The sequence below is a fragment of the Trachurus trachurus genome (genome assembly GCF_905171665.1).
Source record: "Trachurus trachurus genome assembly, chromosome: 21".
Classification (NCBI taxonomy): domain Eukaryota; kingdom Metazoa; phylum Chordata; class Actinopteri; order Carangiformes; family Carangidae; genus Trachurus; species Trachurus trachurus.
Window position 1 is genome coordinate 27644419 of NC_139899.1, and position 13427 is coordinate 27657845.

Genomic DNA, 13427 nt, shown 5'->3' on the forward strand with positions numbered 1-13427 from the left:
TGTTTTCTCTTGAATTGAAAATACTAAATAAAAGAAAATGTAATGGACAAGTGTGTGCGAGCGTGTGTGTGTGTTTACCTTGGAGATGTCCTGCCCGTCGATGCGGATGCAGCCACACTGAGGGTCATAGAATCTGAATAAGAGACGCAGGATGGAGCTTTTCCCCGATCCAGACGGACCAACCTGTTGAGAAGTACATTGACTCGGGTGCTGTTCTGCATTTTAAGGCTCTGGTTCTGTTCCAGAACAAGATCGCTGTGTTGGTGCTTTTACTTAAGAAAATGATGTGAATTCTTCGACTGAAACTAAACACAGCTGCAGTAGCTCTACGGAGTTGGAACTGTCGGTCTGGTACAAGTGATCCATTAAATAACACTTGATAGACGACAGGAATGTACTGTAGGTGTGGGTGTAACAGAAGGAAACATACCAAGGCGACTGTCTGTCCTGCCTCCACTGTGAAGGTCACATCTCTGAGGACTTCAGTGCTGTAAACACACACACACACAAACACAAACAGGTACAAAACATTAGGATCAGAACAACTTTTATTTCATCATTAATCATCCTAAAGATTCTTCTGGTTGCTGAAAGTTGTGAATTTGATCAAATCAAGAAAGATTTTGAACATTTTAGAAATAAATGTTGGAGAAACTCGGTTCATTGAGGTTGAGTGTGAACTGGTTGATACACATGAACCAGCACTAGACTGTAAGATAAATGCCAGCCCACACAGGAGGTCAAACAAGACTTCCAATTAATATAAGTCAATCAGTCAGTCGGTGTTTCTTACAATGTCTGTCATCCTACAGACAGCAGGTGTTGGTCACCAGCTGTGCTGTATCTGTGTCTTTCAAAATATCCTAAGAATACCAATTAGAACTGTAAATACATCATTGTTACTGAACATGCCTCGCAATTATTTCTAAATTTAAACTGAACATAATGTTTCTTCATATTCTACATTCAAAACTTAAAAGCCTTTGATTCCTGGCTTCTTAAATGACTGATTTGATAATCGGCCACCTCCGTGTTTAACATAAGGTTAATTTTAGCCAAATAAAATCATTTTGTTTAGTTCAGGGAAAAGGTCTGTTTATGGTTTAAAAGTCAGTGGATGTAAGCAGTAGTCTGTGACTCAAAGGTCGCCTTTGAACCACAGTGACTCATTATTCAAACAACAACAGTCTCAAATTATACAAAGATGGATTTAAGCTATAAATATTAGTTGTTGGCTACACACCCAGGCACGTAGCTGAAACAGACTCTGTCAAACTCCACCTGACCTGCTGTGAGCTGCAAGTCCTGTGCATCCTCAGCATCCTGAACCTGTGATGAGAAGAATCATTTATCATTCATTTCTTCATTTGTTGCAGTCAAACTTTCATTATTCTGATCACTTCTGTGACTTCTCCTGAAAGCTGAGCACTTCATTCTGGAAATTCTGGAAAAAGCAAAAACAGCTCAGAGTGGGTGATGGAGAGCGTTAACATCTACAGTTCTACAGTACATCTGCTGATGAAGAACACATGGTTTCTTATACTATATCAGACAAAAGAGAGGTTGTTCTTTTCATACCTTATGTTTCGATGGATTCTTCCGTCTTCTTCAGAAGCGTCACTAGGTGTCGGATTGACGTGTCTTATCAGCTGATGTTACGACCTAAGACCTAATGACGCTTATGAAGAAGATGGAAAAACCCGTCGAAATATGTAAAGGTATGAGAAGAACAACCTCTCTTTTGTCTGATATAAGAAAACCTAGCTATTGAACATTGACAGACATAATGAATTCCATTGAGCTAACATGTGATACAGTACATCTGCTGATGAAGAACATGTGATGCGGCCGAAAACTGTTACTCCTGTTGCCAACTGCCAATTTAAGGTCAAGGGTTAATAGTCCGGTTCAACAGAGAAATATTTCGTGGAGTTTCTATTTCTGATGACGAAATAATAAATTGAAAAAGACAGACTGAGCAGGGTGAAAGAATAAAGTACATGAAGTGAAAAGGTTGAAAATGTGGTGAAGAAAAAAGTGTAGTACAGTAACAGTGCAGTCCTACAGATGATGAATTGTTTATAGACGTAAGCAGATATATCTTTGATACATACATAAATGATCAGAATTCATCAACATTTCCATTATTTTCAGTTGCTGACAAATTAAATACTTTAATAAATACACATATCTGCTTATGACAAAATTCTAGTGCCTTATAAACTATTTGTTAAAAGTTTGTTTGGTGCCTTTAAATGCCAAACTGGGAGAGGCGAAGTTTGATTGCACTCTGTTGATTTATCACCATCAGTTTCTGCAGTTCCCCTTTCCTTCCTGACCTCCCTCCTTCCTCCTTCCTCCTCCTCCTCCTCCTCCCTGACTCCCCTTGCCTGCAGCTTCCCAAGCCAAAGAAAAGGGCTGCTGTGTTTTTAAGGTGCTCTAATGCTTTTGTCTACATTCATGTGGCTGTTTACCATATCAAGGGCCTGTGAATGTAGGAGCCTTTAGTGAGGCAGCCGGAGGACGCCTTTTCCCACCGAAACACACAGATACACACACACACAAAAACGGACATACACACACAGAGATACAGACGGACTCTGTGTTTTGGTATGTGCATGCGCACAAACACACACGAGCGCACAAAGTCACACACAAACACTTGTTGACCTTCTAATCCGCTGACCTCTGACTGTGTGAGTTTCTGTGTTTCCAAGCAGACTGACAGTGACTCCGAACACTCTTCATAGGTTTGGGCTTTTTTATTTACTAATGTGGTATTTCATTTTAGATTATTATGTCGATTTTGTATTTGTAATCGTAGACGTTTGCTTAAAATTACAAAATAAATATACCTAAACACCTGAGCAAGAGCTATCTGTCATTTTATGCCAATACATGATAAAAATGATGGTACATCATCATGCCCTCTCTGTTTTAAGAGAAACATCTGGCTCTTTAGCTGCTAAGTACTCCACTATGTTCAGCAGCCGCTCTCTGGCTGTGTGTGTTTGCTGTTTGCTGCTGAGCAGGCAAAGGGTAGAGAAACTCTGAAAACAGCTGCATGCTGCGTCTGAAAACATTGTTATGAGAGTGAACCAGAACAGTGATGCTGTGGTGTTGACAGACAGACAATGAGCTGAGGCCTGATATAAAGAACCATAAAGCTGAGTGGAGATGATAATCCTCTGTAGGTTCATCCCGACAGAGCATTTTCACATTGTTTTTCAATTATTGCTATAAAAAAATATAAATTATATTATCAATATCAAAGATAAGCCCAGAGATCATGCACAAAGGAATAAACCACTGGATTAAGTTGAGTCTTTTGTGTGACTCACCTCTCGCTGCTCTGTCAACAGAGCCAACATGTTCTCCATGTCAACAAATGCACTCTGAATCAGCCTGTGGACACATATGATGCAGCATCAGTGTTATTAAATGCAGAAATAGTATTAGCATGGCGCATGGCCTCACACCAAATTATGTTGTCTGAACAGGTCAAAAACAAACGTTTGAATCTTATGACAGGGTTAGGCAGTACGTTTACATGCACAGCTTAATCGAGCTGTGCTCAAAATTCGATTTCGGCGTCTACTCGGACTTCTGTCCTTGTCCCAGTTTACATGCAACTGAGAAAATCAAATAACTGATGGGAACGTGTCCTCCTCCTCAACACTAGGTGGCGAAATGCGTTGTTTCAGCGGGTTAATACGGCCCTCTTTCCGGTTGACCTATTACGTCACATAATAAACTGGAGTCAGGCGGCAGACCAGCATTTCAAACAACAACAGCAAGATGGTTAATCGTACAGCTTTGTTCATCTCGTACATAATGTAAGCGTTACTTACTGTGCAGATAAGGTGCACGCTATCCCTCGTGGTCATAGTGATTTCGAGATACGCCAGCGGGGGGTTGTGGCGCATGCGCACATGCATTGTCCAGTTAAACTCCAATTAAGGCGTATACATGCTGGAGAAAATCGATTTCCAATCGCATTATCTGGGTGTCTTAATCGGAGTTGGAGAACTCTGATATTAATCGGACTAACGCGTTGACATGCACTTCAGTTGTCCAGTTATAGTCGGATTAAAGAGTTTGCTTTTGGTTAAAAAAGAGTCTCATATTAATGTGGATGAATCTACATTACCAACACTTGTTTTTGGGTCCATTTTCGATAAATATATCGTTTTGTCTTTTTAGTTATTTTGATATTATTGTTTAGTGGTTGACTCACCCAGCATTTCCTAGTTTCGGTTTCCGGACGCTACCCGGAGTGTCATTGGAATAACGCCGCCGGATCGCTAGTTGGCATCATTTATGGTCGGAACTACGATGGTATCTGATCGTCTTCGAACCTCAGACTTTCGTTCTTGATTAATGAAAATATTCTTGGCAAATGCTTTCGCTTTCGTCCGTCTTGTAGCTTTCTGAAAGTCCTTGTTGTCCCTTTAAGGCAATAATTCGGTTTTCTCAAGTGTCATGTAAACGTACTGATTGATCGGCCTCCTCTCACCTGTAATAGGTTCCAAACCAGTTCAGAGGTGTGTACAGCTGGATGATGTAGGTTCCAAACAGAACATAATCTCCAACCTGAAGAAGGAGGAAACATACAGCTACTGAACATGAACATGTTTCCCCCTCAGATCATTGCTTATCCTGTATCAGGCTTCCACTAACCTAGACCGAACCGGCTGACAACATACTATTGACTCACTGTATTATTGTTTTATAAAGATGTTGTGGAGAAAACGTCTGACTCACAATGGGCCACGTCACTGAGATTTCTGAGGACACTGAGGTCTGTGTTACTGAAGTCGTAAAAATAAGTCGCACAAGCCTCTGTATCTGAGTCACAGAGGTCTGCTGAGGTCGGTCTGTCGTCTCTCCACATCACTGTCAAATCTACGTTATTGTGGTCAGGCCCACCGCAGCGTCACAGAGGGTTGCGTTCAAGTGACGAATGTTGTAGCACGAACCATTGGGGTGGTGTCCGAGTCGCCACGGTGAGGTCACAGACATCATGGCTGAGTCAATGTGGTCAAAGTCTAAACCACTAATGTCATGTCTGTCTAAACTGAGACATCTTCCTCTGGTGCTGAGATTCATTGTTCAGTTAGATTACCCTGGCTTTATCATCTTAATTCAACCACATTATCACACTGGGCTCAACAAACAGACATGGTTAGACAAAACAAAAGATCATGCAGCCTCAGAGACAACCACTGACATCATTACATAGTTTTAAAGTTAAAAATGGGCCGTGACATGTCACTGTCAAGTTTTAAAATCCTCTGTGGTCTGTTCTGATATGTTTAACTGAGGGAAAAACCAAAACCTTAAACTGGGCTCCAACATCTGAGTTCACATCTGCAGTGTCTGCTCCGTCAATTTATTTCAACTGGATTCTACTTTTGTGTATACTTTACTCGTACCTGGAATCGTCCTACGGAGACCAGGTAGGCGCAGAGCAGTGATCCAACCAGCAGTCCTGATCCTATGATGATGTTCTGGGTTTGATTCAGCAGAGCGAGCGATGCCGAGCTCTTCCACTCACACTGCTACATCAACACAACCAGCACACATTTAGTTAGAAAGAGGAAATATTCCAACGTGTTGTCAGAAGATTTGGAGATTCAGTCGATAATTTCTTTAAAGAGATAGTTCAACATTTTGACAAATTGGCCCATTGCCCTATAGTCTTAGGAGTAGGTTTGTTACCTTTAATTGTTGATGCAAGTTATCTTTAGAACGGCAGAGCAGAGCCACGAGCTGCTCAGAGCTACGCTACGGAGGCTTAGGGTTACAGAGTTGTTTTCGAGGCAAATGCAGAGACTGCTTGCCGAAAAACTGGGGGATCGTGCATCAGCGGTTTTACATGAATTTACCTCGAAAACAACTCTGTCTGGTAACGTTCTGTTATTATCTCATAGCGTGGTGAATGTGCAGGTCACAACTTGTCCACGAGAGCGTTTTGGAGTTGTTGGATTGTGTATTTGATGAGTTTGATGAGGGAAACCAAGAAATCCCATGAACCTCCGTAGCGTAGCTCTGAGCAGCTCGCGGCTCTGCTCCGCCGTTCTAAAAATAGCTTGCACCAACAATTAAAGGTACCGAACCTACTGCTATGAATATAGGGATTATGGCAATGGGCCAATTTGCCAAAATGTTGAACTATCCCTTTCACAGAAATATGTTGGGTTAACTGGTTGCTATCTTAGCTAAGTTTAGCTGGATGCGTGGTCTTACCTGATATTTCACAATGGCTTCCTCAAAGCAGCGAACCTCATAATCCTCAGCATTGTAATATTTTACCTGTGAAAACAACATTATTATTCAAACGCTGGAACACCACGCTCATGCAAATGTACTGCACTGGTGCCAAATCACAGCTAGAGATCAATGGAGAGTTACTGTTTCACTTTCCAGCTGTAAAACAGCAGGAGCTGTACAGTGGTGTTATCTACCGTCTCAAAGTTGAGCAGCGAGTCTACAGCCCTGGACTTGGCGTTGTTGTCTTGATTGTTCATCTCTCTCCTGTATTGTGTCCTCCACTCTGTGATCAGGATTGTGCAGGCTGTAGATACAGAAACTAGTGTGATTATCAAGTTTTACCAAAAGAAGTGTGAATTGGTGTATATCACATTTAGTCCTACAGCTAATTGCAAATTGTAAATGAACTGTCCTGGAGAGCCGTGGCTGTGGTTACTCAAAGTCCTTTTATGTCTGTCATCCTGGTGTAGTACAAACAATTAAGTTAGATTTTAATACTTATTTTTTGTTGTGTTCATATTCATAGAGATAACAGTTTTGTATTGTATTATCATACATTCATCTATTATTTCATTTTCTAATATACAATACATACATGCTTTTTTTTCTCTGTCAGTGATGGAAACAACTTGGATAGATGATGAATACAGAAGCTTGTTATCTCAAGATATTGTCTTCTGATCACCACAGGGAAAATATGACTATAATTGAAGAAAACACACACATGCACACACACAGACACAATGACTCACTGAGGTAAAGCACCATGCAGGTGAAGACTATGAGTCCAAACCAGACACTGAAGTAAGAGACGAAGTAGATGATGGCAATGACGATGTCACAGATGGTGGGGAGGATACTGAACAGGATGTAGCTGAAGACAGAAACAGCCACAGGTCATTACCGGCCCACTATGTGTCCTTATACACAGCTGACTGAAAGTCTAAATCATGTCTGGTTATTGAACCCAGGTCATGTGAGTGGATACTAAAGGTGACCACCTGTTAGGGTTGTTCGGTATACCGGTACTAAATTGGTACCGGGGTACTGAGGCATTTAAAAAAGGTACTATACTGCGCTTAGATGGGACCGGTACTTTCATTTTGCGCCGTCGGCAGTGGTGATGTCGCCGCGTGAAGTCGCCGCATTGTAATTTGAGCCGAGGCGAGCGAGTGAGCCACAAACGAAGCAAGGTGTTTTTTACCGCGGATCACTGACATGCACTCTCTCTCTCTCTCTCTCTCTCTGTGTGAGTGTGTGAGCACAGCCAGAGCGAAAGAGCTACACGGAGATGAATTAGCGCAACGATATTGCATTGACGGAAAAAAAAAAAAAAAAAGCAGAGTCAATTTGTGGCTTGGTCTTGATTCTGTGGCGCTGCGCCACACATTGGTCTACGTATGGGAAACAATAGGTGTGTGTTTGAGTAAAATGAACGTTTGTGTTTCATTCTATAAACTACTGGTAACAATTTCTCCCAAAAATTACAAATAACAAAAAAAGATGCATTGTTTTCAGACCTCAAATAATGCAGTTGATATTCATTTTTAAACAGACCACTAATGATTTAATTTAGGAAGAGTTCAGATTAATATAGATGGACATTTCAATTTTAATCCTGCAGCAGCAGTGATTGTTTATTGATTTACTGAGTGATTTCCTAGTTCTAAGATTTTCTATTAAAATAAAGTCAATAATGACATTTTTTGTGTTCTCTTTTTATTTGGAAAAGTACCGAAAAGTATCGAAAAACATGTTGGTACCGATACCGGTACCAACATGTTGGTATCATGACAGCACCTATCCTACCTCAGCAGGTTATTGATGGAGGAGGTGCCACGGTCGACACTCCTCAGCACGTCTCCTGTGCGTCTCTCCAGGTGCCAGCGCAGAGACAAACCATGCAGGTGGGAAAACAGACGCACCTACAGTGTGGGGGGAAAGGTGGAACAGTCACTTAGGGTAAATCTCACGTGTACTTTTACCATTTTTGCATGTAAACAGTGTGTTTAGAGAATCTCATCCCCTCAATTCCCCCCTCCCTCCAGGATCCATAGTCTTTACCCTAACATCCAACTATAATTCTGTCACACAGACGGAAGAAGAGATTGCAGACACTTTCTTTATTCCCAGAGCTAAGCAATTATTCTGGTGAATATGACCATGACCGAAACTGTGAAAATAAGACCAAAGTTGTGATTAACTAGAACAAACTTAATCATTGTGCATCTAATTGAACCAAAACAGTGGGGAATAGACATTAAAAGTGAAACGACACAAAACACCATAACGAAGGAGGAACAAGAGAACAGGGAGTCTAAGTGGCACCTGAACGCCTCTGCTGGTGAACTGCTGAACTCTGATCCACAGAAACTGACGAACGTTGCTGATGAAACCCGACGTACCTACGGGTTAAAGAGGAGGATCCCATGATTATATTCACTCCTAATTACACAAACAGAAACCTAAAATATCTGACATTAAAAAAAAAAAAACTTCTATTTTCACACACATTTCTCTCTAAATATGAACACACACTTGTGCACCTGCCCCTCCTCCTTGAAGGAACTTCAGCAGTGTGTAGACGCAGACAGTGGCAGTCAGTGAAGTCCAGCTGCTTCCTGCAGAAAGCTCATTCACTGTAAACACACACATGCACAGAACAACGTCACCATTGATTTTGAGTTGTGTTTGTGTCAGATTTAGGCAGCAAAGTATAATATGAATATACTTCAAATCCACAACATTTTCTTAACCAGGGTCTATGATCTTGTCCTCACAGTGGAAACCAACCGAACACCCAGACACAGCCGTTCGTTCACACACTCCCCTCTCTGCCACACAGACACATTCTCATTCACATTCATTACCATTTTGTACAAGTGCTGGGAATCAGGTTGAAATGCAAAAAAACAGACAGAGATAAAGGGAGGAGGGGAGGAAGGAGGAAGACAGAGGACCCAGACAGAGAGAGAGACTCGGTGAGAATAGAGGGGAGAAAATGAGATAAAAAGATTGAGAGAAACGAATGAAGAAATGTGTGTATTCTACACTCTTTAACTTTCTAGTATGTGTTTTCAGCGGGGGGTATTTTCAACTCTTTGGCATTGGGTCCTGGAGTCGGAGGGTGGGAGGCGGGGTCGGACCCGGAGACAAAACGTCTGTTGTACCGGTGTGTTAACTCCACGAAAAAGGCCGCTAATGCTGGCTAAGCATGACTGGCAGGAGGGGTGACCTCCCAGAAAACCCTCCGCACACACATACTCACACACACAAATCAACAACAGCCCCCAACCCCCCCACCCATACCCCACCCCCCATCCCTCACCCCTCTCTCTGAAACCTCTTCCACGCCTTCCTCATCACACAAAGCAACGCTCGGCCTCATTCTCGCAGCGCTGGCTTATACTTTCATGTAGCTCCAAAAGCCAAACGGGCAGTTTTCTCAAAGGAAAAGCAGCTGAAGACAAACTGAACACTGACTTCCTCTGAAGTGGAGGCTTCTGGGTCATTGCCTTGTGGCGGAAGCAGTCCTGCGTACAAAATAGCGGACGAAAGACCCTGGCAAATGATGACACATCCTCCTGCTGTGCCCCAAAACGTATCCTTCATATGTGACAGTCAAGGCTGATGTTACCACCCCACATGACCTGATTTATTATATATTTTTTTAATTATTAATATTTATTTATAAACGACTGAATCTCAGGTCATTAGGATGTACGTCATAGTTTTGGATCTAACCAGTACCTAGAGCGTAGCTCTGCCTTTGCTCAATCTGCTTTTTCTTTTAAAGCTGTCAAATCATGGAACAACCTCCCAACTTATCTGAAACTTTGTACAGACTTCCAACGTTTTTTCCCGTGAAGTCAAAAAATGGATCCTAAGGAATCAGTCCTGTCAGCATCAATCTGAAGCCTAAATTACTTTAAATTTTGTCAAAGTATGAAGTATTTTAATAACTGTATGTTCCTATTTCCTTCTGTTATGAAATATGTTTTGTAACTGAATGTTTGTGACGTGTGAGAGGGTGTATATATACACACGTGTATGGATGTTTGTTTTGTTATGCAAGTTGACAATTTTTATCCTTTTATTGTTCTTACTCACCTGCCCAGGGACTGTGGATGGAAAATAGCTAGTAAGCTAAATCCGATACGAAGCCTCCCCTCATTTTGAGAATAATGTTATTTTGTACATTGTCCCTGAGACAAATAAACTTATTAAACTAAACTAAATTTTAAAAACTTGTTGATTAAGAGTGAATCATTTGTGTTCATGGATTTGTCTGCTTGATGTTGGGTTTTGAGATTCATGATGATTGTTTTTAGTTATTCACTTTGGACTTTAATCTGTTCTGTTTAGTTGCTTCAAACTGTATCAGACAGACGATGGAGGATATTGAGACAAATCCCAGTGGCCATGGACAGTCAAAAATCCACCTCAAGTCACTATTTCCACACAAGCACAAAGTTAGTCTGGTTCCAGACGTCTGTATCACCTCAAACATCTCTAATCTGTCAGGCACCGACTAAATTAAGTTAAAGAAAAAGTGGAACTTAATGTGACTATCAGGGGAGGCAAAACTTTCCGACAACACTTCCAACAACAGCTGCATTAAAAGAGTCATAATGAAAAAAGTTTTGCATCCGCTGCCAGCAGGATCCAGTGTTAAGTGTGCAGCAGGGAAGGATCTCGGAAGATTAGATTGAAATCCTGCTTCTGGTTATCATGGGATGGCTAAATCCTGTCCACCTTGAGTGTGGGTTTCACTAAGCTTCTCTTCTGACTCTGTCATAAATTAGACAGATCCAGGTAGACTGGATATGCATGTTTGTGGAGTTATTCAAACCATGAGACATATAGACTGTGTTTACACAGTTTATAAGAGCGATCTTCAAATTTAATTCAGGTCAAATCAGGTTTGAATGACGACACAGAGGCAGCAAAAGAGCAGTTCAGACACCATGACTATAGCATCCTTCTTCATTGTGGGGAGTGTTAATGTGTAAAACATCTTTTATGACAATCTGGCTGTTATTTTTAAGATCGTTGGCCCCACAAACACAAATAAACCAATGGATGGAAGTAGTCACAGAGCATCAACACTGCCTCTCAACAAAGATCAAACACATTAATAAAAAATCCCAAATCATTAACCAAAGCAGTTGCCTCATATTGTTAAACTGTATTAAAAACACAACCAATTCTGGCTGAAGTCAAAGCTCTAAATGAACTTACACTGTTGACCAGATACAATTCTAACCAACCCAGAGGATGCAGGAAGATAACAAGGACAATCACATGGAGACAAGTTTGACTCTTCTAAAAATTTGAGCACACTGCCATCTAGAGTTTCAAGAGCATGATACAACAGTTTTGTTTTAGATTTGGTTAAGTTTATCTATTAAATTCTCTATATTGTACAGACTAACTTCTATTGCTTTCGTGCATCTCAAATGTTATATTTAACACTTTCTGATGCACAATTTAATAGAAATGTCATTTATTTAAACATTCAATAGGGTAATGTACATTTTTGTTTGCATCTGTCTCACATTTGCCTTGTTAAAATTGGCTTTTCATTTTTTCCTTTTTTTTATGTCTCACATATTTTTAGTAATTCATAACACGTGATCTTCTGTTCATTAATTACATTTTTCTGTGTTTTTAGTGCTTACCGATGTTCTTGGAGTAAATAGGCACCAGAACGTTTACCAGTCGCTCCGCTACCAGCAGGCCCACACACAGCATCACGACTCCCTGCAGTGCCGTGGTGCCTTTGGGCCAAACATACGGCAGCAGCAACCTCACCTTCCTCCCAAAGCCTCGCCAGGCAGAGGGCATAGAAGAGGGGGAGGGAGGGGAGGAGTGCTGGATCTATGGATGGAGATAGGAAGTAAGGAGAATGCACTGATGCCTCGATACTGAACTGAAACTAAACATGGATTGCATAAATCATTTTATGAATGGTGGAAAACTTATCAACATGTTTACTCTCCAGTGTTGATTCATATCCACCAAAACTATCATCAACTTTCTCCTTTGCTCCCAAAAGCCTAGATTGATAATTTCACTAGCTGGATATGTCTCCTCAACACGGAACAGATGCTTTGAAAACTTTGAAAAATAATAAAGTGTAGTTAAGCTTATTAATGATGTGATAAATTCCTGGCTAAGTTTCCTAGCTCCGATAAAGAGTTTCCCAGCTCCGATAAAGAGCAACAAACAGTAGTAGTAGTAGTAGTAGTAGTAGTAGAAGTAGCAGTAGAAGTACACCAACAGATGTGTAAATACACATTATTATTCAAAATTATGACGGGTAAAAGTTTCTGTCTGAAATGTAAAGTTTCTGTCTGTAAAAGTGGTCACAAATCACAACAATCAACAACTTACCTCAACATTTACAACTTCTCTTTTTCCTCCTTGTCCCCTCTTTACACCTATGTCTTCCATCTGATTCACCTTCAGTTTACTGTGGCGCAACGCTCATTTCTTCAGCAGCAGAATCGCAAAAATCAACTCACACTGTGACCCTGGTTATTACGGGATTACAGGCAAATATTTCATTTACTGCGGCCGTATTAGTGCCCGAGAGTTTAACCTGCTGTGATGGTTTTCAAAAGCAGTCGGAGTAACTATACACACATACGCACATTTCTGTTGTGTTTTGAGCTTTGAGTTTAGACCAGCTGTGGTCAGCAGTTTGCTTTGACCTGGGAGCAGGGCAGTATGAGAGAGAGAGAGAGAGAGAGAGAGAGAGAGAGAGAGAGAGAGAGAGAGAGAGAGAGGAGAGAGAGAGTATGTGCATATAGTGTGCACCGTATATAATATCCTACAAAATGCCACTTTATGGTTTGGCATATAGCTTGGTGTGTGGAAATACTTTCAAGTATTACATAATACGTTAAAACTAGGCTTTCATAACATGCATTCTCATGTTCTTATTTATTTCACTAACACCATCATAAATCATTTTTGTTTTAACAGTTGTAGATTAGACATTTTTCATCAGGTCAGACTTTTGAATTACATCTTGTAGCAACTTTTATTTTTCAATAACCTGCATCTGGATGACGGAATTGGTTTAATATAAGTAATTTGAAATTTAATGGGATTTAATTGAGACCTCATAGCAACAATATAACCAGCCC

The 13427-nt window shown here is 40.9% G+C and overlaps 1 protein-coding gene across 1 annotated transcript in view; it reads right to left on the reverse strand.

The window, feature by feature from the left end:
- abcb6b (ATP binding cassette subfamily B member 6 (LAN blood group) b) overlaps positions 1-12729 on the reverse strand; it is a gene marked incomplete at both ends in the record, with an annotated part of 28838 nt that extends 16109 nt beyond the window's left edge. Inside the window, 14 exons of the mRNA XM_083996024.1 lie at positions 79-183; positions 431-488; positions 1244-1329; positions 3342-3405; positions 4517-4593; positions 5436-5561; positions 6250-6315; positions 6468-6577; positions 7026-7147; positions 8083-8198; positions 8602-8678; positions 8820-8912; positions 11955-12153; positions 12670-12729. Coding sequence (XP_083852150.1) covers positions 79-183; positions 431-488; positions 1244-1329; positions 3342-3405; positions 4517-4593; positions 5436-5561; positions 6250-6315; positions 6468-6577; positions 7026-7147; positions 8083-8198; positions 8602-8678; positions 8820-8912; positions 11955-12153; positions 12670-12729 — 1359 coding nt within the window. The remainder of the gene's footprint in view (positions 1-78; positions 184-430; positions 489-1243; positions 1330-3341; positions 3406-4516; positions 4594-5435; positions 5562-6249; positions 6316-6467; positions 6578-7025; positions 7148-8082; positions 8199-8601; positions 8679-8819; positions 8913-11954; positions 12154-12669) is intronic.
- Positions 12730-13427: the final 698 nt, after the last annotated feature.